We start from the raw sequence: 27,354 nt of genomic DNA, 5'->3' as shown, positions 1-27,354 counted from the left end.
AAATTTTCAGATGTGATAAAAGAGGCAGCAGACTTTGATTAAACAGCTGCTCCTGTTATCTGATTTAATGGTGCCGATGAACTGAACGTTCTTGGGATCCAGAAGGCTTCCAAAGCAGTATGCTGATTTGCGACCTTGCTTCTAGAAATTGCCTTCATCCTTTAGAGAAACACAGTGAAAATCAGAGGGAGTGAAAAACTACAGCTGCTGAGTGGCGTATGGTACTAGGCAATACCTAGCAGTAGGCACAGAAACTGAAGAGGACATTGCCTGCAGTGGGAATGTCAGGAGATGGCATGTAGGCAGAATGTAGCTGTCCAAGTTTGAGCATAGCTGGCACTGCAGAAATACTACTTTTCTTTTTATATGCCATGACTAAAATGGGGAAAGGGCTGATTCATTCTTTCTCTGCCCTTGCATTATTTATGCCAAAGTAAAACAAGTATAAATTAACTCTTATTGGGTGGAGTTTTACACTCTCTCTGCAATAGAACAAACAAATGCAGAATTGTTCCTAAAACTCTTGAAAGATTGCTTTGGTCTTACATGGGTTCTCTGAGAAACCTTTCCATTTTGTGTCTCATCAGGGTTTGCTCATGTGCAATCTCTTGGACAGCCCATCTAGCATCCTCTTGTTAGAAGATAAGCTTTTAACAGACAGTAATGTTGGCAGTACCCAGTTCTGTACATAAGTCATTGGGAATTCAATTACTACAGTCCAGCTGTCTCTCACCAACATTTTCGACCACAGTTAGCTTTCTCTGTCTAGAAATCCATTCTCTGGGCTATGCTACATTGCTGAAATATTCATGTAGTTGGATGCAACAGAGAGAAATGAAATAACATTTTCATGTGCTAACTTTTGGTAACTTGCTCAAGTTTATGAAGGATGCACAGCTATGTGTTAAAGAAAAACACATGAAGTCAAGTAAACAGTGTGCAGCATAGTGGGGAAGGCTGATTATTTTCTTATCACTTCTTAATCTCTAAGAACATCAAGGTTTATCCAGATTTGGTTGTCAGATGAACAGAAAGATGCTAATCACTTAAACAAGAAACTATTGCTGGTAGTATCAATGTAATCTTTCCTATGTGTTTTTCTCTTAATATGTTTGATTTTTGTCACACAATTTCCACTCTTACGTAAGCACTGGGCAAATTAAAGACAGAACAGCCTCTAGAAAAACAAGAGGTCGTGATAGTAAACAGATTTACAAACTCAGTGTTGCTGGTGAGTAAAATACACAGTAGAGGAAACACCCAAAAACCACAGAGCTCCTGAGAAGCCAGCTGCCCCATCTGCACCAAGGCAGGTTCAGCTATTCCCTGACTTTCCTGGCAACACTTATTTAGACAGTTCTTAAATGCGTCCGAAGGCGGTGGCCCAGAACATCTACCAGTAATCTGTCCCAATACTTAGTCATTCCTGTCAGTAGGTTAGTTACCTTTGAGGTGTGGTTATCTTTTGAAATCTAGATTATACCTCTTCAGATCGCATAGCCTCTCTATTACATTTATTATTTCTACCCTTCTTGTTATCACCTGCCCCCAAAAGCGAGAAGTTTTTTGGACTTAACTGTTACTATTATTTCAGTTGGTGCTGCTCAAATATAATAATGCTGGCCAGCAATACAAAACCCTTAGATCAAATGCTTCTAAAACTTAACATGATTTTTTCAAATCCTGCTCCAGCAAACTCGCACGGTGTTTTGAAATTTAGGCTTCATCTTCTTTGCCTGTGAGATTTACCAAATAAAAGGTCTCCAGGTGGAACCTGCAGTAGCTGTCTGCTTTCGTGGCACAAGCAGACCTGCACCTAGCCCTGCTGGACTGTTATCAGTACCTCTGAGCTACTCACAGGGTAAAAGTGGGAACTGAGGAAACTGACGTTTTTACATGGGCACTTTACAGGGTTGGTGCAGAGTTGTCTTGCTGTTCAGGTTATCTGTTTTCTCAGATCTTAGGCAAAGCAGCGTGCCAGATGCTGGTTTCAGACAAGTCATCAGACAGAACAATATATGGAAATGCAGGGATCTTTTTACTGGGTAGATGCACAGTCTTGTCATTCTGCAGAAGACTGGGCAGAAAAGATGTACTGGAAAGAGCTATGCTTCATAGTCATAGGAAAAAAAAAGGCTGGAAGACAGCTTGAGAGGTCAAATAGCTACACACTTGTCCAGTCATGCAAAATTGTTAGTGGCAGTCAGCAGCTTACCCAGTATGAATTATTGAGATTCCCTGTCTTTCCATCTCAAAGGCAGTTCCACCACAGGACCCATCTGACAGGAGCAGAGTGACAGTATGCCGGGAGCAGCATGAGGAAGAGGAAGAGCAAGAGCCAGAATGTGCCCTGCTCCCTTTCTCTCCCCAAGTTCTTTGTAGAAGCATCAAGAAAATTGCTGAAGTCTGATGCTTCCCAGGCTTTCCCATTCCGTACTCTGCCTTCCTCTTTAGCTTCGATTATGATCCTGCAAGCAGTCCTGGAGAGTGGTTGCAGGAGATGTGTAGATACAGGAATTTCAATTGCTGTCCTGGGAAATGAGTGGTGCACAGCAGGTTAATTCATCTCTTCAGGGCAATGCATTATCTGCTATATTTTTGTTCTCTTTCCCCTGTGAGGTTTTCCCATGGGAGGGAAAAAGTGAATTAATAACTACTTTATCATCTCACCTGTGTGTCCTCTCTGAAAGAACCAGGCATTCTCTTTCATGCCAATTTCATTGATTGATGTAATCAGACTGGCCACTAATCAAAGTGGTCTCTGTAGCCTAATTCTGTACCTGATCTCTCTCTCTGTGCTTCAAGGTCTTTGACAGGGTCCGAGAAGATTGCCCTAATTTCCACGAGAAGATTAAGCCTATTAATGCTGAACTCACTCAACCCAAGCTGGCCATCAGTGCTGAAGATGAGGAGGAGCTTCTGACCCGGGTCAATATTGTCTTCCACTGTGCAGCAACAGTACGCTTTGATGAACCCTTGAAGTATGTCCTGCTTTCTGCTTTCTGTATTTGCTAAGTGTGATTCAGAACGCGCAACAGCCCATAACACACCCTTCAGTGCACCACTCGTGTAGCTGCCGTAATAATTCTCCATGCACGTTTTCATGCTACATGTGGTTCTGTGCTGAATGTGCAATGTAAATGCTCTGAAAATGTCATGTGCATATGCACATCAAAAGTGAAGTATCCTGGCAGATTTCCATGGGAACAGAAGGAAGTACTGCAAGCTTGGGTTGTAATATAGTAAGGGAGTTAAGTCTGACCTAAAACTGGGATAGGGAAGAGTGTGGTTTAGGTGAAGAAAGAGATGTTTTGGCAGAACTAGCTGGAGACAGCTTGAAGTGGAACTGTGTTGTGTCTGTCTCTAAAGCTAGTGTTAATGGCCTTTCTTTGTTGCTGAGTAACTGAAGAGAGATGTGAGATGTTGTGTAAGAAAATAGCCTATCATAAGCTTTAAAATACCAGGGACTTGGTGTAATTAGTTGTTTAAAGTAAATGCTCAATTTCTGAAAGAGCTCCCTTGGGAGTGCCTGTCCAGGCAGGCTTTCAATTAAGAAAGAACAGCAAAAATAACAACTAAACCAAGATTAGATGTGTAAGTGCTTCTATGTAAATTGCGAAGGTCAACAGATAGATAGAGGTGGATGATCTGGATTGTCAGATCTTCACAGTTTTTTGCAAAATGCTAAAGCTATGAGAGTAGAAAACACAATTATTAATGTCAGTCTTCATTAGCTCATACACAGGCTGATAGATATCCACTGTGTTCAACATAAATAATTTCTTTTTGCAACAACTGATTAGAGAACCTACCAGAAAGGAAGCAGGTCTTGATTTAATATTGAGCCATGTGTAAAACCTGGCTCAAGGCATAAGTAGCAAAGCACTGCACTGCATTAACAGCCACAAATGTTCTTAAGTCAATAAACAAATGGACATGCTACAAAAGTACATTGTAGTGGCACGTAACATCAAAGGGAAACTATGTTTTCCATAAGGAAGGTAGCTATAAAGAAGTTAAAAGAAAAAGTTAAAATGGTCATCTGCTTGCAGGCAGTGTAGAAAATATTTAAAGGCTGATTGCATGTGATATGTCCAAGTATCTCAAACAGAACAAGGAAAATCCAGTACTATTAAACAACAAGGTATGAGAAGTTCTTAAAATAAAATTATTCCTGTCTGAATAATAAAATATATCATATGGGTAGAAGGCCTAGCAAGTTAAATGTGAAAGCATAATATTGCTGCTCAAATAAGAATTTTAAGCAGCAACTTGCTAACAGCACACATACAAAAAAAAAAAAAAGAAATTCAAATTCAAAGCTTACCACAGAATATGCAGAGCTGATAGGTAAGGGAGGTGCAAAAACAGTGCTATCAAGATACTAGAAAAGCAGCAACAGAGAAACTAAATAAATTCTTGGCATCAACATGCAGCACAGTTAGGGAATTCTCCAGCTAGAACTCTTGAGGGCAGAAATCTGAGAAACTGTGTTATACGGAAATATTAGTAGATAAAGCTTTAATATAAATAGAAAAATAGAGGGTAACAAATCATCACAGTTAGATGATATTGCCCTAGAAGGCTAAAGGAACTCTGAACATCTCACCAGAAATCCATGCTAGGCCTGTATTCTGGGTGCATTCTATTCATTCCCTATCAAAAGAGATACAATCGAGTAGAAATGTGCACAGAAGAGTAACTTTCATATGTATTCAACCTGCTAGAAGGGCAGAAGGAAGTAGAAATCTACAGAAAATGCTTTTCTTTAATAGAAGCATGCTAAAAAAATTAGCATCTCTGGCTTTAGATATTGTGATCTAAGCATTAATCATAGTCTTAGCTTCTGTTTTCATTCATCTGGACTATTTACAATTTCTCTTCACCATTGGTGTAATTAGTTTCTTTAGTGTATACTTGATAGCATCATTAATAATCTTGTACATGTTGTTGACAGCTTCTACTCTGAGGGTGAACAGATTGCATATTCCTTAGCTGCTTCCCTTCTGTGCAGGAAAGTGTCTTTCTTCCAGTACAAAGTGTGCAACAAAGTTTATCATCTGTTCACTGAGATTCACTGCAGATAGTCTCTAGGACAACTTCTAGATACGCTGGATGCTTCAAGGTCAATCTTGCTAACCAGGACTCTTTTATGCTTATCAGTCCTCAATTTCCCTGGGAATTTAAGCTGTTATCTCTAATTGTGTCTTCTTTCAGTGTGAATCTGTTTTTCTGGGCCCAAGGACCTTTCACTCTTCATGGAAACCATGTATTTTTCTGGTTTAGCAGTGGCCCCTTAAGGAGAAAGTTGAATGGGGACTGTAGGAACCATAGTGCCTCAGTGATCATGTGTGCTGGAAATACTTGTTTCAAGAAGGGATAGCAAATACGTCAGATGTAGAGATGCTAATGAAATGTTACCTCTGATCCTTCAAATTGAGTAAAAATATTTGAGAGACATGCTGTGGCCAAAACAGTGAATACAGCATCACTCTGAAAGCTGGTTTAGACCTTGCATTTCATTGAAGCTCCTTACTCTGCTGTGACTCCTTCCCTTACTTGCTTTTTGATTATCTGAGGTTTGGATAGTGCTCAGCTTTGATATATTCTTTCCAGTGAAATGTGTTTTGTGTCTTTCCCTTGCCCTGTTTAGACATGCCCTGCAACTGAACGCAATGGGTACGCAGCGGCTCCTAGAGCTGGCCCGGCAGATGCAGAACCTCGAGGCCTTCATCCACATTTCCACCGCCTATGCAAACTGTGTCCGGAAATGCATAGATGAAGTCATCTACCCACCCCCAGCGGAACCCAAGAAGCTCTTCGATTTAGTAGAGTAAGTAGGAACATGATCTTTCGAGGTCCCTTCCAATCCCTAACATTCTGTGATTCTGTGAACTGCACCAGCTCTTCTGACGTTGGTTTTGCTTCATTCTGCAGAAGATGTCCAAAGTGTTCACATAACCTGTCCTGTGGGATTTTTGTTCATAGTTGTTGTTATTGTTTTATGGCCTTGTCTGCACACACCTGCGCCAGCAAGAACTGCTGGCCATGATAGTGAGACCAAGGGAAGAAAGAGATTTCATTCTACGTGGTTTTGAGGGGTGCTGTCTACAGAATGTCATCCAGTAATTATATCCTTTCTAGATTTTGTCTTGATACTAGGTTTACTGAAGTTTTTATGAAAACAGAGGAAATAGAGACACTGCTTTGGGGCCAGTTTATATGGAGACCTGCTGAAATCATGCTTTATAAACATTTGGTTGAGCTTAACAATGTTTTTCCAAATATAAAAGTATTAGAGAATAACATAAACCACACTTAATAACCCTGTGATTTCAGCTACCTCTAAATTTTTCTCTGCACCATAGAAACACAAGTGTTTGCTATCAGGAATGAAGTTCTGATGCTTCCTTCTGCAAGATTCAGTTCTGTTTCTACCTTAGTAAGAACTGAAATTTTTATATACCTTATGTGAATTTGTTTCTCTCTTCAGTTACATGGGGATGAGTGAGAAACTGGCTGTTTTAGAAAGAGTTCAGTGTGAGAATCCAGGACTTTGTGGGAACAACAAAAGGGCTTGTTTAATTTAATTTACCAAAATGAAGAATAATTAGAAAGAATAATAAAATTCTTAGGCCCCTACAGACCTTGCCCTGGGACAAATTTTCCCACAGCTGTAACTTTGTTTTCGTTTATTTTCTAGTGGTATTCCACTTGTGTGACATAAACAACTGATCTGTGAACTAATAACACAAAGAGCTGCTATAAAATCTCTCTGCTCCTTGATTTAGGGTGTTAGGAAATGAGATGAATTAATGTTCACTAGCTGAGCTATTGGGTTTTTATTTCAAAAAGTTATTTGTCTAAAGAAGTAATTTCACTAAGCACTACTCCAGAAAATTTAGTACAAATCAATGTTTTCTATTTGAATTTCTCCAGTAGCTCATATTCTTGGTTGTATTTACTTACAGCTAACAGTCGTCTATCATTTACTATTTATTCAGCAAGTGGAGCATGGTAAGAACACGAGAATTGCCCTAATGTGTTAGAGCAATGGACTGCCTGGCCCAGTATCTTGCTCTCAACAGTGGCAATGGGAAATGCCATTTACAGTAACTACACCAGCCTGTATAGTTTTTGCAATCTATTCCCCTTTTTGAATTTCCTGGTACTCTGCGTTTGCAATGCCTGTGACAGCAAGATCCAGAAGTTTGTTAACTGCTGCATAAAGATGCACTTTCTTTTACTCAAACTGTCATGCTGGTCATTTCGTTGCGTGTCTCATACCTACAGCATTGCAGTATCTGCAGTAATTCCCTGTTCCCTGCCTCTGCAGTTCTGTAATTCTGAGTTGCATTCACCCTGGACCTTCTTTTCTACAGCCTGAAGAGTCCCAGGAATTTTACTATCTCCTCATATGCCAACAGATCTGTCTTGATGATCTTAGTTGCCCTTCTTCTTCCTTTTCTTACCTCCATTCTCCCCCTGAGGTACAGGGACCAGACAGAACTGCTCACAGTATGCAAGGTGTGGACACTATGCCATCAGCTTCAAAATGACAACATTGGTCTTGTTCTCAGTACCTGCTGGTATCCAATATTTCATTGAATTTTGACTGCTGCTACTCATTGACTTGTAGATTTTATAGAACTGTCAGCTGTGCTTCCAAGAGCTCTTGCTGAGCTACAACTGCCAGGTCTGAGTTCAGCAACCTCTAAAACCAGGTTAGACTGTTTTTCCCTAAAAGCATTAACTTACCTTTATTTTCAGTGAACCTAATCTACCACCTTTTGCCCACTGACTCAGATCTACAATTCCTTTGTGGTTCATTGCTATCAATATTTGGATTAGATGTAGATTTAGACTAGATATAAGGAAGAAATTTTTTACCATGAGGGTGGCGAAAGACTGGAACAGGTTGCCCAGAAAGGTGGTAGATGCCCCATCCCTGGAGACATTCAAGGTGAGGTTGGATGGGGCTCTGAGCAACCTGATCTAGTTGAGAAGTCCTTGTACATTGGAGGGGAGTTGCACTAGATGACCTTTGAAGGTCCTTTCCAACACAAATCATTCTATGATTCTATGAATATTACATTTCACTGCCCCAAAAAACTTTCCACCATTTACAACTCTGGAAACAATTAGTACTGATGGCTCAGACAGAAGAGACTCCAGCAAAGGACTGAATGTTAATTCAAAAAATGCACAGGTACATAGCTACCCCAGGGGTTGCTACTTCAGCTGCTTCATATAAGACACTAAGAATTTATTTATCATAGTTTGTATGTGCAGCGAAGAGAATGAAAGAAAGGTTGAGTGACAGAGGATGGGCTTTCAGATGTGTTCTTCGATGAGTTCATCTTGGTTCATGTTTGGTTGTTGTTTCTTAGTCACTTAATTAGAGATAGGTTTTCTTGCTTTTTTACTACATTTTTCAATTTGTTTTTCTGTTTTTCCTCTGCAACATACTCCGGAAGTTCACCTCCTTCCAGTACCTTTAGTGAAACTGAAATCTCAGCCTGCTCTCAGCCAGGATAGCATCTGTTTCTTTACAGTCATTGCAGGTAGCATTATAATTGCTCACAGCAAAGACAACCACAGCTTTCAAAGGCATTGAAATCAGGTGGGCTTTGTTGAAAATCACTGTCTTCAGGGTCATTGCTTTGGAAAGTGTCCTGCAAATCAAAGGCAATATATGGAAGACAGGCAGGGGGCTGCAGAGCATGTGGAGGAGCAGGATGAGGAAAGTCCCTGGGATGATATGACACATGTAGAATGGAATAGAGAAAATTCTGAGAGATGATAAAGGGTGGGGGATTTCTTGAAGGGAGAGAGAGAGATAAGACAAAAATTGGAAGGAGACAGGAGAGATGCACCTTTTATTATTCACTATGTAAGTAGAAGAAATAATATGTGAATATCTGAGTACCAAAGGTTTCAGAGAAAGGAGATTAACATATATCAGAATATTACCTTTAATCAAAAAGCAGGGAGCAGGGGGGACTGGCGGCAGGGGAGCAGACAAGGAAATATAAACTCTTTTCTAAAAAGCAGAAGAAATACAGGCCATGTTTTGCATGAGCCAGCTGTGAAAGCTTCCCTTAACAAACAATCCTGTCTTAAAGTGCTCTTCTGCAAGTGCATTAAGAGGTATGATGGCACAACTGGATGCAGTAACAGACCCATTTAGTGATGCTTTTGACTGTGCATTTGATATATGCTTAAGTTTCTTTGTTTGGCTGAAATCTCAAGTAGGACTTCCAGCTGTTCCATTTTATGTTCTTATCTTCTTGTTGTATCCCTGCTTTCCAGTATTTTGATATTTAACCTGCAAGTAAAGCCTTAGGCTTAATCTGTGTAAACTAAAAGTCACGCTTCTAAGTGCTGCCAGGCTAATAAAGGAAACATATCATCAAGCAAGGTTTGCTTTAATCTAAAGCTGAGGAAAATCAGCTTTGAAGGGTGTGCTGAGGTAAGGAGCACAGGGCACAGCAAAGTGTGGGCTGAAGCAGAACTGTTTTCATTATTGCAGAAAATGTAGATCCGTCATCACTTACAAAAACTCAAGTGTCTTATTAATGCAAAGTGATTAACACAGAAAGTTATGTTTTCCTATGGTAATGTGGCACATATATGTGGTGAAAGAAGAGGTTACTAATTGTTTAATTTGCATCTCTTGTTTCGACAGGGCAATTGTAGCAGTGAGCAAAAGCAGTAGCTTTGTGATTTAGCATTTAAAAGTCTTCAAAGTAGGTCGCAGAGGAGTAGCAACAATTCGCCTCACTGAACTGTCAGCTCGGTGCTCCAGTGATGGTAATGCTGGTAGATCAAATCACCTGGTGGCATGGTACCCTTGAGACAGGCATAAGCATGGTCCTGGTGCTCTTGATGACCACTTAAAGTAATGCAGAGGCCTGTCTGGAAGGACGAGGACAAATTGCTGCTTCTTGTACTTCTACACCTGTCTCTGCTTTGTGAGAAATCCTAACCTGTAAGACCCCAGCTCCTATTAAAGAAAAAAAGAAAGAGAGAGAGGGAGGGGGAGGGAAAAGAGACTATGTAACTGAATCTGGGCTCCCAAATGAACTTAGTCTTCCTCTAGGTGCACAGAAATAGACATCTCCTTTTGGTAGGCTGGTAATTAACTACTTGACAGATTCAAGCAATGGCAATTTAGCTGAGATTCTGAGGAGCCTGGGTTCAATGGCTGCCTAAACAGGCTTCACAGATTAAGTCCATATTGTGTACTGCGTGTAGCCTCTGTGTCGTTCAACTTCGTATTTTACACTTAAACAATTTTCCTGCCCTGTTTCTGAAGCATGGGACTAAGATTGCAAAGATATTTGTGCCTGCATAAGGCTTTTCATAATTAAAAAAAAATAGTTCCTATATACTAAAAACTGTTGGATTCTTTTTAGCTTGTTCCAAAACTGAGAGATTCACTGAATTCAACCTTCCCCTGAGAACTGTTTGGCAGTTTCAGTGAATCAATGTTTTCTTATACAACAGCTTTCCTGTAATATTTCCACCTGTGTCTAAAGAGAGCCATCAGGTGTTTGCACATTTAAGTTGATATGATCAAGTAATTCTCCAGGTGTGACATTCTCCACCTTGTTCCTCTCCCCTTGAGCTGAAATTCAAGATAAAGAGGGGTGAAGTGAGGATCCACAGGAAAGAATATCCTCACAGTGCTCCTGGGAAGAGCACACCCGTTCAGTCTGAACTATAAGACCATTGACTTAATTGCAAATTGGATTATGGGAAGTAATCTTTGATTCCGTGGTGTAACACCAGACTGCTGAAAGCCCGTCGGGGATTGGCAGCAATGTGCAAGGGCTCTGGAAGTACAGCCAGTTCCTGTCCTTTAGACCCAAATGCTGGCATGACTAGTGAAGACTTGATGGTGTGCCAGGGGAAAGCCTTTGAGCCTTGGGCCCTCTACAGCACCATGGTGGTAAGGGCCGCTTTTTTAAAAGGTATAAGCATAACTACTTCTGATGGATTAGATACCTGAATATCTTAAAACAGAACAAAAACACCTCCACAAAAAAAACCCAACACATTAACTTGGTGGGGTTGGTTTGTTTGTTTGGTTTTGGTGTGGAGTTTTTTTGTGTTTAGCAGGTAGCACTGACAGTTTCCTAGTTTTCCATGTGAACAAGCCAGTGGAAAAACAGTAGGAACAAGCGCCTAACATTGCAAATAATGCTACTTAAATAATATCTCTGTATGGCATTGTTCTGGCTTTTGAGACCTTTGCAATGCCACTTGACTCAGTAACTGGGGGTTACCAAGAATCTCCTGGAATGTACTAGGGAGTATACATGGTCTGTGTTGGCTAAGGGTGAGTGCTACCTACTGAGAGTGCTGTTAGAAAGCTCCATTAGACTGCAGACCACAGGTGTATCTACATTATAGATTGCAGTGAAACATATAACACACAAGTGATTCCTTACAGTCATATTGTTTTGGTTAGAAAAGAGTTTTAAGATCATCGAGTCCCACAATGAGATGGCATAGACAGCTGAAGTTGAGCTGGACATCATAGCATAAAGCTCACAAGGGTTATTTTGCACTTCTTGTAACCTTTTTCACACAGAGCTGTTCTAAATCCAAACCAGTTGCTCCTTGCTTTGTCTTAAATGGCTATGACTTGCTTATCATTTGTTTCAGGTGAGGATTCTTGTCTCACTGGTCTTTCTTGCCTCAGTCTTTTCTCTCTTTGTGTGGCAGATAATGACATTCTTCTTGTTTCCTGTATGTAGGTGGCTGGATGAATCTATCATTCAAGACATCACACCCAAGCTGCTCGGGGACTGGCCCAACACTTACACCTACACCAAAGCCTTGTCAGAATACCTGATCCAGCAAGAGAAAGGAAATTTGAACATTGCTATCATCAGGCCATCCATCGTGGGAGCTAGCTGGCATGAGCCTTTCCCAGTAAGCATGAATACATAGCAGTTTCCTACTGAGAGCCCTTTGATATAGCAGTACTGTCAGGAATCTCTTCCCGCTTGTAGCAGTGTCTGCTTGGGAAACAAGCTCTCTAGTTAATAGGAAAGCAGGTGCAAGAGGTAGAAGACCTGTACTAGAGTAGAACAGCAAGCCATCTTCAGGAAAGACTCTTGCCTGCAAGTGAAAACAACATATTTAAGCAATAATAAGAAAAGATGGGATAACAATGGTGCAAAATGTTGGACTTGCAACCAGCAGCCTTACAGGCAGAGGATTGTGCCCAGGCAAACATGCAGGGGAGTTTCTGGACTAGTTGGGGAAACAGAGGTCTAAAGCTTGGTCACAGTCCTGATGCATTCTGGTTCAAGTCTTTCCATGGTCTAGTGAGCATATTAATGAGGTCCTGATGAGGACGCTAGACTTCACACGATCCTTAAAAGCATTTGATAATATCGTGTGCAGTTACCTAGTATCTTTGTCTTATGTTGGTAGTTGTTGTGTTCACTGGATTGACACTTGTGTGAGCCTGTTGCAGATACAAATGTTAGCCATGAAGTAATTAAATGCACCTGGACTTTTGGACTGAAGTAATTCACTAAGCTAAATGCGCTAGTGGGAATAATGTGCCCTAACATTGCAGCCAAATTGGAAAGGCAACATAAAGTCACCTCTGGCCTTCATGCAGGTTCAAGTGTGCCAAAGATGGCTGAGATAGGGCTGAGACTCTGGGCCAAGCTCCCCATCCTGGAAAGACAGTGTGAACTCTATTAGGTGTCATAACTTGTTTCAGGTCAGACAGCTCTTCACTGCTCTTATCTCCAGTTCCCACAAGTGGCAGTTTCCCTGACCTGAAGTAGGATGGACTCAAAAGTGGAGTGGGTTTTTTTCTTTGGTTGTTTTTGTTTGTTTGTTTGTTTTTAACTCCTTGCCTTAGAAATTAGCTGGAGTAACCAAATCACTCTCAGTGGCATCTGCATGTTGTATGTCAGTGGGTATATAACACGCTGACTTGTTTTCAGCAAGTGCAACAGCACCAAGACACTGTAGTGTTTAAAGCCAGAGTTTATTCCTGTAGTCAAGTTATTATAAGAAAGAAGTGGTTTCTAAAGACAAAATTAGATTCTGTTGTCAATGGCCAAATTGCAGACAGAATAAGGTATCATACAATGCACCACCTATTTAAAATCAATTAGGTACTTCGTACTGTTTAGCTTCCTGGCAGCTGTCCCAGATAGGCTGGCATCCACCTCAACTGGTGTCTCATTGTTTCTTTGTCTACACCACAGCATCACAGGCCTTTCACCATTCCAAAGCCCAGGTAAGCAACATGTCACTGAAAGAAATAGTAATCATTCTTCTTTTTTGCAGGGTTGGATTGACAGCTTCAATGGGACAAGTGGAATATTTGTTGCGGTATGTTTGTGTCTATTTATGTTCCCCGTAGAGTTAGAATTATTAAAATAGCAACTCTAAAGTTACTCTACAGCTCCACTCAGAAATCGTGTGCAGAAAATGATCATAGCAATTTTCTGAATCTGGTAGAAAGATGTCAGATGCTTGCCTTACATTTATATGCCTGCAGAACCCTAAAGATTGTCTATTTATGCTGCACTCAAAAAAGGACATTGAAAGAGTATTGATGTTTTTGGTTCACTAGATGTGCATTGCAGTTTCTAAAAACTCTGAAAAACCTCTAAAATTGTGGACAAATTTGGCCAATTTTTCATAAGAAGGGCAAAAGATTAATCCTGGGAACTAGGATAATTCACAGATGTCAAAGCTTGAATCTTATCACAGAACTTAATGTTGATTACTTAAAACTTAATGTTGATTACCATATCATCAACAAAAGGCAACATTATTTTTCCTTTCAATTACTTTCATATGTATTGTTGCTAAGTACACTGCTATAGTTTGTGACCACTCCACAATAACAAAGATTCTGAGTCTCTGCTGCCATTGCTTTATACAGGATTTGTCCGTGTGCAGAGTATACCTGAATACTGTACATAACTATCAATTCAGACTCTGCCTGTCACATGGATAATTCACTATATTCTTACTTAACACTGATGTAAATAACTGTTGTGCAAAATAGCAAGGAAAAAAAAAGTAAGATAAATAATGAATAACTTGATAAAATATTTCCCATAATATGAGACAATCATTACAATTTAACACGTGAAAACAGTAAAGTTACATACCTTTTCTCCAGGTTATATTTTCTTTTTCTGAATTAAAGTAGTTGCCTTAGGTCTGTTTCTCAATTCATATTCTGTATAGCTATGGGACGATATTTTTGTTCATGTATTTTTTGTCCAACTTGATTATTTTGTAAAACCTATATTGTAATCAGTCTGATGCAGTGTATGAAAGGATTAGTAGTCTACAATCATAGGAGAGCAGAATACAATCCAAATATCATTTGGTAAAAAAAAGCTCATTTATACCTGAAGTAGTGCATAAATAGAAAATGTTACAGTTACTTCTGAAATCCCAGCTAAGGCTTTTATCTGAAACCTCAGTTACACAGTTCAGAGACATTCAAAAGCCCCCAGAAGCATCATTTGTGTTCACAAAGTGTTATTAGCTCCTATTCATATCACAGTTCCTTAAAAATCACTATCAGCCCTTTACTCATTTCTGACTGCTCATAAAGCTCATACTGCCGCTCTGCTCTACTCCCAGTATCTTGTGCTGTTTTCTGTGTTCTTTCATGACGTCTTGTTGTCATCACGAAAAAGAAAGGTTTTGCAGTTCCTTAATTTTGCAGATCCGCTCCTTACATTTTCATTTGACAGGTTCTAACTTTTGCAATGATATCTGTGAGTTTCATTTTTTTTTTTGTGATTACTTTTGAGCATTAAAGATGTCTGTCACAAAATTTTTTCTAGAATTGGTTTGCAAGAAAGATATTCTGCAAAAATTTCTATTGTGTTGCTCTTTATTCCTCATGAGTAAATCACCTAAGTAACAAATTACTGTCATATGTGTATCACATGCTGTGAAACACAAGCCAAAATCATATGCTTTCAGCCATATAAAAACATGACAATCAAATCTTTTGTCATCTAGAAAGCATTTTTCCCCTCCTTTTTTATTTTCTTTTAATCTGACAACAAGTGAAAAACACCTAATGGTGAAGTATTTGGAAATTTTGTCCATATACCTGTCTTTTTTTAATAGTGTCCATTTTAGGAACTTACACTAGATCTTGCAGGTATTTTATATGCTTATCCTTTGCCACTCATACCATTAACTAATATTTTCTATTCCTCAATGCAAAAAATTTCTAGCCTTACTGGATGCAACAGCAAATCTAGTGGTGGTTTCACTTAGGCCAGGTTTCACACATAGATGCCAGCCTGTATCTTTATCTCAAAATTAACTCTATGGAAAGTAAAGATTTTGAGATTCCAGGATCACTGTAGTAAATAACTTCCCTTCCCCTGTATGTAAAAGCTTTGACTTGTACTGAAATAGTTTTGAAATAGAGATGGTATTTTTTGGTTCAGGATTGAAGCTCTGAGGTCCTTCAATACAGGAAATAAAGAAAGAATAAAATTTATGTAATCTGCACTAAACTCTTCAGTGATGAAATATGATGATGTGTAATTATATCAAGACTTAACTAAGAAAAAGGACAAAGAGCAATGACAGTAGGTGCAACGTTTAGAGACGAGGTTGTTGTCCATGTCCAATGGCTCTTTGGCCCCTCAGGCAATGATGTTGGCTGGCATCAGTCAGGAGCAGAGACTCCGCAATTTGGAAAAGTGATGAGAGGGTTGCCAGTGTTGACAGAGAGTATTTGTCTTGTATCACCTCCAGTTGCTGCTGAGCCTAGTTGGACTGGTACTAGTTTTCTGGAAGTGAAAGGTGTTTATTATCAGGGACCCCAAGAGACTTCTTCTCAGTGGGAGAAGAAAAAGAAATACATGTTTTGAATTAATGTGCCTGGATATGGTGAACTGCTAAATCCCGTTCGGTAGCTGAAAATTAACCTTTCAGCATGTGAGTTACATGTTAGTTTGATTACCTGAATGTGTGTGATTACAACCAGCTGTCTCAGACATCTGTATTACAAAGTGTATTTATTATTAGTCAAGTAGCTTTATTAGCCTCAGTTAAGGATGGAAAAAGCAAAAGGGAAGTATTTTGGTGTTTGTTTATTTTTTTTAAATTTCCCCTCATGCTAAAATACTCCATTACCAATTCTAACCTAAGCTCATCCTATATGGAGAACAACCTCCATATTCAGATTTGGTTCAAATGATTTTTGGGATCATCTGGGCAGAATTAGAACTCTAAAGCTTGCAAGTTGTTGTGGGTTTTTTGTTTGTTGTTGTTTTGTTTTGTTTTTTCCTCAGTCATCACTACATTATTTGAGTCTGGTTATTTCATTCCACAAATAGATATATTTCTTTTTAATATTCATGAAATATGGGAGTTCAAGTTGTTCCTGATAGTCTAATTAAGTTTCTTTTGCCTACAGTTGCTCCAGCTACTGCAGGGAGAAGCTTTGTTGGCTGAAAAGCAAAATGAAATTAATTACATTTCCGTTGGACTGTAATTGAAGCATTTTGTCTTGCTGTTCCGTATGACATGTAAAGACCTTCTTCCCTGCAAGGCAGCAAAGCTGCAGGGCAGAGCTGTGGTTTAATGTATATTCTGTGCAGTGGCTGGCCCCAAAGGGCTTCAGCTGGGATGCTGTCCAGAAACATCAAACTCGGACTGGGAAATTGTTTTGGAGGCTTCAGCTACAGTAGCTTCTGTTTCACTGAAGAGAAAAAAAGTCAGCAACCATAAACAGAAATCAAGCCATACCTGATAAAGAAGCACTAAACCATTTCCAGTGTAAAAAATAACTTAAAACATTTAAACCTGAAGTCTTTCTTAAATACACAGTGTATGAAATGTCTGATTTATCCATGTTTATATGACCATTGCATGCTGCTCTAAATACAGGCATGTTTGCAGCAGACCCATCAAAACTTCCTAGTTTTGAAGACCTCAAACAGGCCTTTAGTGTACCTGTGAAAACGTGATAGCTGGTCACACAGTGGTCTCTAGTGGGCATGTGTTCACAGCAGTGGAAAATTCATAGCTGAGCTTGAGTTGCTGCTTTGGTTCTTTTTGCTATTTTTCCCTTGCAAAATAAGTAGTAGGAAGAATAGAAAAAAAAAATCATAGTCATGTTGCAAGTTAAGGTTTTAGTGTCTAAGCATAACTGTAGTTCAGCTTAGGACAGCAGAGGGGAACTGCACACCATGGGTTTGAGGAGGATGCTTGGAGACTTGTGGGGAAGTTGAACGTGGTTCCCTGTGTCTGAGTCTCTCTCTATGATCCCTCTGCCAGCTGCATCTAGGGTGAGATGTGACTGCTCAGGAGGCTTAGGTGATGAAAATTACATTGGTTGTAGGTGGTGTTTGGTTACTTGCAAGCTGTGAAATGTTACAAACCATCCAATTATAGGAAAAAGGAGGGAGAGAGAGACAGAACAAAGCAAACAAAAAAAACAAACAGTTAATCTCACAAACAGGGGATGCTTTGTCCCTTAAAATCCACCAATGACCAACAGACAATGGCATATGCTTTACAAGTTCATACAAGTCTTAAATGCTTTTATCAGTACATATTTCTTCAACCCAGACTTTCCCTGCAAGAGTTTTTGCACAACTAGGCACTTCCTGTCTGCTTGTTGCAATAAAACTTGCATCTTTCACACCTGGAGAGCTGTTTCATCATGAAATGGGAGTCTCAGGTTGGAAGAAAAGAAGAAATGCTGTAACATTTCCTTTGCCCTAACTTTTAAATATTCATGGATCTGTAGAGCACATTCCTTTGCCCCTTCACCTAGTCCTTTCGTCTGGTTTTACATGGATCTAAATTATAACAGCTTTTTTCCTTCACTAACACTTTTATCCTTCCAGTTCTTTCACTGGGTGCTCTGCTTCTACATCAAACTCAAATTCATTGCATTTTATTTCCCACATGTTATACAACTCTACTGCAACTTTGCCACTGGGGTTTTCTTTTTTTATTTACTCTGTTCTGCCCTCATACCTGACACACTAGGTGAAGTTCCTCCACCCCATTTCACCTCCAAATTTCTATATTACTGAATTGTCCTCTCTGATTCAGTCTTCCATGTTGTTGCTATGTCTCTCCTGTGGAACTTCCAAAGACTAATTGGTCATCTGGAAAACCCCTCGATAAGTATTCCAATTAGATATATGTATTTTGAGGAGCCTGACTCCCTGACAAATGCACTTTCAGCCAGAGCAAAATTAAAATCTTCTGCTCTTCCCTCCTTTCTTCTTTCGTTGTCAGTACTTTGTATTGTCAGTCATTCATTTCCTGAGCTTTGCTGGGTGGTGAACTCTTCAAGGCAAGGGCTGTGTCTTGACTGTATCTTTGTGCTTAACAGACACAGATTTGGAAAGGAAGAGGGTGTGAATACTTCCAAAGGAAAGGGAGTAAACTTTTTGAAAAGCCTATTGGTGCCATTTCCAAAGTGACTACTGTCTCTGAGGGACACTCAGACCTCTGTCTGCCTGTGTCATTTTAAAAAATGTAACTTCAGGTATCACTGGGAATTTTATTTGAGTAAATTCAAATATATTTCTTTCCTAAGGTATTTCTTAAAGGTTGAGTTAAATAAGAATCACAGCTTTTCTTATACATGGCACAGACAGCATGTTTCAGACTTCCTATGAAAATGCAGAACAGTGGGATCCATGTGTGATCAATCTTTATTTTCACAGAAACCAAATAATCTTCTGCAGCAGGTGCCACGTTTGAAAAGTGCTAATGTGACAGTCTGTCCTCAATCCCAGACAATGAAATCTTACCATGGCCTTACATCAGTGACTGTTTTCCTTTGTCCCACAGGCAGGCAAAGGGATTCTGAGGACTGTCATCGCCAACAACGAAGCTGTGGCAGATATGATTCCAGTAGACGTTGCCATCAACCTCACCCTTGCAGCTGGATGGTACACGGCTGTGCACAGGTGGGAAAGCACTCTTGTTTGCCAGACCTGGGCACTTACTGTCTACACCAGGACTTTAAAGGGAACCAGAAGCTAACAGAAAATCTGTGCAAGAGCCTCATTGATTTGTTTTCTGGTTCATGTTTTCTCACCTGGGTTGGCAAAGATTAAGAGTGTAGCAAAAGTAATAAAGGCAGGCTTTAGAGTGAGGAAATCTCTAAAGCTACAGGTGAGACCTATTTCTCAGTACAACATAGGCTCAGCTGACAAGCCCGCCCCTCAGAAATCACTTTTCTGAAGATCAAGAGCCTTACTGTAGATGTTTTTGGGGCCTCCTTTCTCAGGCAGCTGCACTGAGTTGCTTTTCAAGTGGCTTCTAGAGTTTTCTTGGTGAAAATGCTCTGCCTCTTTTCCTTGGAAAATGCTGCACAATGAATGTATTATGGCTTCATATGACAGGGGAGATGATCTAAAAAAAAATTTGATTTGCATTGTTGAGAAGGGTATGTAGAAGTGACATTAGAGATTTTTAGGTCTTCTGTGAACCTCTGGCTCTGACCTTAATCATCAGGTAGGAAGCGCTACAGAGTAAACCACATGGATTATTCTGGAGGTTTATGCAACTCTGAGAAATCAATACCAGGCAAATAAAAGGCACAAATATTTCACTTTGCGAGGCAGAGTAAGCCCTCTGAACTGAGGGTAGAGAAAAGGTGGATAGAGTAACCCAAATACAGAGATCCTAAAAGGATCTTAAAAGGCAGCTCACCAGCTTTTCAGATTTTTCTCATAGTTTTGTCCCTCTCCATCAGTGATAGTCAAAGCAGCATGGTCAGGGAAAAATAAATATGGCTTCCCCAACATATAAACCCCTGAGAGGCTCCAGATGAAGAGGGCTACAGCCTGTCCATACAGCTGGAAAAGGAGATGAACATGTGCGGATGAGCAGTAGTACATCAGCATGCAGGTAGGCTTGCTGGCTCTGGCCATGGTAGAAGTGCCTTTTTTTCTAAATTTTCATTGTCGAAAGATACATGGATTTAATCTACTTCCCACACAAATAATCATTAGGCTAAAAGAGCAATTACAGAACTTGATTTAATGCTTTGTCTAGCTGGGCACAACCCTAAGGTTAGCAATCTGTATTAAAAAAACAGCAGCATGTATGTGGGGTTTTCTTGTTTGTTTTGTTTTGGGATTTTTGTCTGTTTGTTTTTTCCAACTCATCAAATTAGAAAGTAGGAAGTCAGTATCCTTCAGGGCAGGTGACACTAATGAGGGAAATTAGATTCTAAAACTTAGCAGAAGGTTGCAATCTTCGCTACATGGCATAGAAGCTCTGGAAAGCTCTACATTTTACCAAGGTCTCTGACTCCCATGGAGGGTGGAAAATGGAAAAAAAAAAATAACAGGAAGAGTCTCTTCACTGGAAACTGGGAAAATGGAGAAATCATTGTAATTCAGAGTTACAGGAGATCATGGATTCATAGCTTGACACATGTTATCAGTCCTAAGCATCCCTACAAGTCTGCTAGGGTTTAGTAGTAATTATAATATTCAGTTAAATGGCATGATTTCGAAGCATGAAAAAAAAAACCAAACCAAAACAAAAAGCCTGTCCAGTATCCAAATGCAGTTTTCAAGTGTTACTGTGTGAGATTTCCTATCTCAGGTTTAGGGCTCTGTCTCTGCGTCTCTTCAGTCACGGGAATTTTTAAAAGAGAGGTTCCTCATAGGCACCCTCCTCCTGTGGCGAGAGGCTCCAAGCACCACAGGTACCTGAGGAGCACTGAGATGCTGTATCTTCCAGCCAAACTGCTGTCCCCTGTTCAAGGCCAGGTCTCGCCTCTTCTAGCACTTTGTCACATGGTTCCACCCACTAATGTAGAGTAAGAAAAACACTGCACTTGCACCCTTGGCAAGGCAGACTTAGATCAAAAAAGCTTTTTGGCTAATTCTTGCACTATATCAAAGGAAGAAATAAAAAACCAGTATGATCTATATTTAGCTCAAATACAACAAACAAGCTTTATTTGTTATTAAAATTAGACTTTTGTTGAAATGTGATTTGTAATCACTACCCTAAAAAAATGGAGTTTAGAAGTAGCGCAAATCATATTCATTAAGTAAATGATTGTTAAATACATACTGTCCCTGAGGTCAGATTGAGCCAATTATTTACAAAATATTAAGAGAAATTATTTTAAAAACTCAGAAATTTGTCAGTATGCATGCTTTTCTTATTGTTTTTATAATTTTTGATAAGTGATGTATGGATGATTTTTCTTGAACTCCATCTGTCTTAATTAACTTCATATGTTTTCCAGAATCCCACTGAATCTTATCAGTACTTTGTATTTTGTACTCTATTTTCATATTTATGAAACATGCCCTCTTCTGCAATTTTTATGAGCTGATATTGTTTCTTGGGCTGATTGATAGCTTTCAGACTCCTCTAATAAAGCTTTGGGTGCTTTTCTTCACACCTTAAAATAACACTTCTTTCTCTTTTCCAGGCCAAAAAACATGTTGGTGTACAACTGCACAACAGGTGGAATCAACCCTTTCTTCTGGGGAGAAATGGGTAAGGTCTAATTTAAATCTAGAACGTGTCAAACATCAATAGCATTCCTCAGCCAGGTTTTGAAAAGGTAATTTCCTATATTTAGGTGGCACTCAGTGTCTGCCATTCAAACTGCATGCGGGAGGCCCAGCTGCAGTGAGTGAAGGCCCTGTGAGCAAAAGCTCCCGGTACTGGATACCCAGCTCAGGAAAGCATCTCGTCAGTTTTCATTGTGGGCGTAATCTCATCAATACCCAGAAAACTACATTCTTTGCTGCACTGATGTATTGAAGTGATGGAAAAAGAGACCCGTCCCTTAATTCTATAAGAAGACACTTTGTATAGCTATAACAGGACATTTTCCTTTCTGATTTAGAACCTTTTCTGGGTTTGGGGTTTTTTCATGCTTTGAAATCACTTGGAGTACCTTGCTAGTGAGTGGAAACTAGCATATTAAGGAGGTAGAGTACACTTTCTTTGTCTTTCTGTGCAGAAAATTCTAAACAGAAATAATTGGTGTAAACTTGAGAAGGCAAACCTTGAAGTGACAGATGTGCTTGAAGAACAGTTTGCCGTTTGAACGTGAAGCCAAGTAGCAGAATTTAATTCAGTCATATACTGTGAAATACTACATGCAGTCAGTACATTCATGGACAGATGCATGGGGTCTTTCTTTCATACATTCATTCACATCTTTGTGCTTTAAATAAAGGAGGCTGGCAAATCACTACTGTGTTATTTCACCTCTCAGCTGCTGCTTTGCATTTAGTTTTGCATTATTTATGTGGCAAACTCTTAGTCAACAGAGAATTGCATTTTCAGAACAAGGCTTGTCTCAAAATCCTACTAATGTCCTATCATGAGATTTAATCAAGTGATCTAGCAGGGAAGAGGTTTCAGCAATTGGCTGAGCTGGGAGAAAATCACGCCACGTTCCTGGCATATTTTTTTTATGAGAGATGTAATGTTGTGGTTAGTCACAGATCTTCTGTGGCTTTTTTCACAGGAGTAAATGCAAAGCTTTTCACTGGCTTCTACTTTAGGCAACAGCCACCATAATGCTACCTGAAGTTTGCCTTTCTAGTCCATTTTCAGTGTAATTTTACTGAGGAAAACAGCAATGTATTAATGCATTGTAACTGATTTTACTCTGTTGCTTTGCTCCTAACTGTGAATTTAGCAATTAAATCATCTGGGTGCAGCAAAAGTTTGCATAAGCAGCTCAGTTGTGTGATGGGACTGAAGGCAAAATTTTCTCCTTGTGGAGGTCTTTCTACTCCATGTTGTATCTACAGTTTTCCTGAGAGGAGCAAGCTGCAGAGGGTATTAGGTAAAAATTCATGAACAGGAATTGGGATAGAGTACCAAAGAACAAAATTTTGCCCTTGAAAATATTGCATGGTTTAAGAAATGAGTTTGGGAAAGGTTTATCACATGAAGATGTTACAACTGCAGCCATCCAGTTTGAATTCTTAGTTCAGCCTTCTACCAATTTATTTTTGGTAAATACATGTAAGTCTAAAATCTTCTTTATAGATATGACAGAATTTCTCAACCATTCATATACTTTCTCTGTCTACTGATTACTATTTGGCTTCTAGGCAGCCAGTCTCATGGCATCCACTTCCAACAGGCCTGTCAGAGCCAGGATCTCTTAAATAAGAGCTACCAATGTGTAGTCCAGCCCTTGCACAGAAGGACTGAACTTCACCCATCAGTTCTCTCCTTTGCAATGGGGCAGCATCTGCTACTCAAGTTGTTACCTTCTCTGTTTGAAAGCCCATTTCCAACTATGCTTAGCTCTGCTAACTTTCTCCCTGCAGGTTGAAATTCTTGAGGCCAGGTCGCTACCTCCAGTGTTTTTTCAGCTTGTTCAGAATTTTTCTTTTTCCTTGGCATAAAGGAGCTGTTTGATATAAACATACAGGGGATACAGGATCAGCAGATGTGGTGGGGAATGGGAGTCACCTTGTATGGAACTGAGCATTTAGTGCAAATCAGACATGGAGTTTGCAGAGGGGAGGACCTGGACTACTTGGTTAGGGAGACTTACAGCAGGACCAGCTGTAAGAATGACATGTGAACACAATAGAGTAGGTATTTTTTGGAAGGAGAGGAGGACAGAAGAAGAGAAGAAGATCAAGGAAATTGAGACAGGAATGGGCTGAGGATGCCCTGGGTAGGGAACAGAAATGACTGAGAAGGGGACATTTTGAGTACAAAGGTGATGAGCTTGGAGGGAGGGAGGGAAGGAGGAGAAAGAGAATCCAGAAGAGAATTATTTGAAAAATGTAGAAGTCTAGTTCAGAGCTTATGCTTAAACATCCATTGCAGACCAGTTTATTCTACCAGTTTCCAGATACAGACAAACCTCTGGTATTAAAAGGAACCTTAACTGATTTATGTATTTTCCAAATAATGCTGTGCCTTGGGATTTTTTTCTTATTGTCTTTCATTACTGCTGTTATTTTGTCTGCTGTTACCAAAATGTGGTTAAACAACCAAGTATGAATCTGTAGAAGTGTATTCTGCTTGGTTGCAATGTAAGTCTTGCTAGCCTGACATTCTGAAGTACATTGTGCAATTTCTGCTCAAAACTAAACCTCAAAACAGGCTTTAAAATGGTGTTCAGTGTGTGAAAATTTAATTTCAATTTATCCTTGACATTCTACCTGGGCGGGACTGGTGTCTGATTCTCCCTCTGCTAAATCTGCCTTAGAGCTGTAGAACTCGCTGCTGGTTTTTTGTGCTGTGGTCGGAGGGGAAAGACAACCCACCCACTAAATTGTTTCAGGAGCTGCTAGAGGTGATGTGTTTCTAGCGCGGAATTCTCTGCCTGACCTGTCTGTCTGTCTGATTCTTTCTCTCTTTCCAAAACTCAAACTGTTATAGCATAAGAGAGTTGCTACGTTTGTGAAGCTGAACACTTTCCACAAATTAGGACACAGTGCAATTGTGCAGAGTCAGTGCAAGCCAGGGTAAGGGAGATTCATAAGGAAAACACCCATAGCATTAACTGTTCTAAATTATGCCAAATGGGTGTTTTCCCAACTTTCTTCCAGTAAATCTTTCAGGTTGGTCTCACTGCCTTCATATGTGCATTTTAAAATGAAACTGTTTTCATTCCCGACTTTCAGAATTTGCATCAAGTTTTCAGTAGAAATCTCATCTGCTCTTGACATATGTGCTTCTCATACCAAGTAATATCATGGCATAATTCTGTGGCTTCTCTACTACAGCTGCATTTCCCATTACAAGCTTTAAATAACCAAGATGATAAGGGTGTTGCTGATTTGTGCAAATTTGGTGCATGGCCAATGATTTGAAATGACAAGGGATGCAGTTTCCACTTACTGATTCATTCTCTCTTGCTATCCTGGTCAAAGATGCCAAAAATGCAAAGAGAGGGGAAAGGCAGTAATGTCTTTAATGTGTTTCCAAAGGGAAACCTTCTCAACCAGTTTACAGCTGAAAGCTAGATCTGCAATATATTAACATCAGTATTTGAATAAATAGAGCTATAAATATATGCTGCAGACAACATCAAAACTACCTCAATTCCAATATATCTGTGGTTCCCAGTTAAACTGAAAGGCTTCCATTAGGAAATCAAGTGAGCAAGTGAAACTAAATAAACTTTAAGCAGATGAGAGTTTGTGAAAAAACTGTGATTTAAAGTGCCTCTTGAAGAAATTTCCTTAAGGGGAGAAGCAGCAGAGTTCATGGGATTGCTTTCCTGATCTATAAGCTACTTGAATGGGCACAGATATACAGCTCTCCCAAACTGGGAGCAGATCTCTCTAAGTTTGAGCCAGCTAGAGCTTTGTCGAAGTATAATTGTAGTAAATGGCCATGCTGCTAACACAGAGGAAAGGAACTCCTCATGCACTGCTAAGACAGACACAAACTCTTCCGAGAGATGGCCAGACAGCAGCTTCTTCCCAGTAGCCCATCTCAAATTGTTTATTGCTGCTCCCCTGCCAGGAGTAAACACCTTTACAAAACTTCAGTAAAACTGCTCTGGCGAGCCCTCCCTGCCAGGCACAACTACATGGGAAAGTTTAAATAGGAGATTTTTGCTAATTCCTTGCCATTGTGAGAGAACATGCTGCAAAGAATAAGATTTCCATACCACAGCCTTTGAGATGACCATTAGATAACCACATCATTGCAGTGTGGCTACGTGAAACAGAAGAGATGGAAGCTCTGGCTGTTCAGAGGCAAGATGAGTTTCAGGAGGACTAGTCTTCAGCCATTAAACTTGCAGTGTATGGGGTGCAAAAATTAACAATGAACTTGCACTAGAACTAGATTGTACTATTATAAAAGTCGTTGTTGTCCCAAATTAGCAGGTAAGTGGCTAACAAGTCTCCTCTAGTTGCTGCAGCTTAGAACAAGTACAGCAAAAATCCCTGCTTGAAGTGAAGTGATGAGCCCACCGCACAGACATGAGAGGACTGTCTGAATATTATGATTGGAATCTGCTTATCTAAGGATGATCTGGATGTTTCTTCTGACTTGCAAATTCTCATTTGATTGTCCATTTGTAACATAAGCTTAGACAGTAGACTATAACATCAGCACAGATTGATGTCGTAACTCTCAAATTCATGTTTAAAAAAGTAAAAAAAGCCCACATATTCTTCTTTTTTGAGCTCACTGGTGCTCAGGAATAGTAGCACCATCTGTTTATAAGTCCCTAGGATAAGAGTTTTCTATTCAACTACTGCAATTCTATTAAGCCTCTGCAATATGCAAATGCCCCAGATATGCACATGTAGATGCCACTTCTGTGGCATAGTGCCATTGCAAGAGCTCATAATCAGGCCCAATATATTTTTATGCCTTAACATACAAAAAGTGTGAAAGATTACCACCCTATCATTAGTTTTCAAGTTAAGAATGCAAGATAATTTGGTGATTTAGTGCATCCAGAGCTCCTCTGAAAAAACAGCTGAGGTTGTTGTTGTTGTGGGTCAGATGTGGTTTGAATGGATATAATGAAGTCTTTCCAGAAGCAGCCCCCTATGTGTGTAAGCAACTTGCCCATGACTCAGACTAATAATGACATTAGCCCTTCTGAAAATTTAGTTAGAAATTAGAAATGTCATTTTTGTTTTATGCTAGTGTATCAAAATTTGCTTTCAGTGATGTGAAGATATGTTAACACTTATCAATTTCTTCAACACAAACTGCAGGTGAAAGCAGACCTGCAGTTCCTTGGTTTGAAGCATTTGAGGCTACAACTGCCCTCTTTTCCTCCATTCCATTTTGGCATTTTATTAAGGAAGTTTATGTCTGCTGCTATTAAGTCTAGAGTCAAATTGTGTTTCAAATAAGCAATAGATGGAGTCATCAGTTTTAATGCCAGAAGGGACCATGAGATGACCTTTTCCAGCCTGCACTGACATAGTTCGCAAAACTGTAGGATAAATGTGTTAAGCACTGTAACTTGGGCTTTACCGCAGTGTGTTGGTATCGTTGTGCCCAACTCAGCTGAAATAAAGTGCCTGATATTAAGTTAAATGTCTGTTCCCTTACAGAGCAGTATGTCATGTCTACGTTCAAAAGGAACCCGCTGGAGCAGGCCTTCCGAACACCCAATGCTCACTTGACGTCCAACTACTTGATAAACCAGTACTGGATAACTGTCAGTCACAAGGCACCAGCCATACTCTATGACCTGTACATGAGGCTCACGGGGAGAAAGCCCAGGTAAGAAACCACACACCTTTAGCTTCCCACACACCTACCACTGTTGTGGAGAGCAGATCTCTAACAAGTTCTGTGAACTGGCTGCCTCAGCCTGGGATCCCTGATCTTCTTCCCATCTTCAGGCCTTGT

The 27,354-nt window shown here is 39.8% G+C and overlaps 1 protein-coding gene across 3 annotated transcripts in view; it reads left to right on the top strand.

The window, feature by feature from the left end:
* FAR2 (fatty acyl-CoA reductase 2) overlaps positions 1 to 27,354 on the top strand; it is a 151,347-nt gene that overhangs the window by 109,763 nt on the left and 14,230 nt on the right. For all 3 annotated transcript variants that reach the window (XM_082064750.1, XM_082064751.1, XM_082064749.1), the window contains exons 3-9: positions 2,806 to 2,981; positions 5,654 to 5,833; positions 11,766 to 11,943; positions 13,327 to 13,371; positions 18,850 to 18,968; positions 21,464 to 21,531; positions 27,054 to 27,225. In XM_082064750.1, the coding sequence (XP_081920876.1) occupies positions 2,806 to 2,981; positions 5,654 to 5,833; positions 11,766 to 11,943; positions 13,327 to 13,371; positions 18,850 to 18,968; positions 21,464 to 21,531; positions 27,054 to 27,225 (938 nt within the window). The remainder of the gene's footprint in view (positions 1 to 2,805; positions 2,982 to 5,653; positions 5,834 to 11,765; positions 11,944 to 13,326; positions 13,372 to 18,849; positions 18,969 to 21,463; positions 21,532 to 27,053; positions 27,226 to 27,354) is intronic.

This window comes from Streptopelia decaocto (assembly GCF_964273445.1).
Source record: "Streptopelia decaocto genome assembly, chromosome: 1".
NCBI classification, from domain to species: Eukaryota; Metazoa; Chordata; class Aves; order Columbiformes; family Columbidae; genus Streptopelia; species Streptopelia decaocto.
The sequence above is the reverse complement of the archived record's forward strand: the minus strand, read 5'-3'. Positions and strand labels throughout refer to the sequence as shown.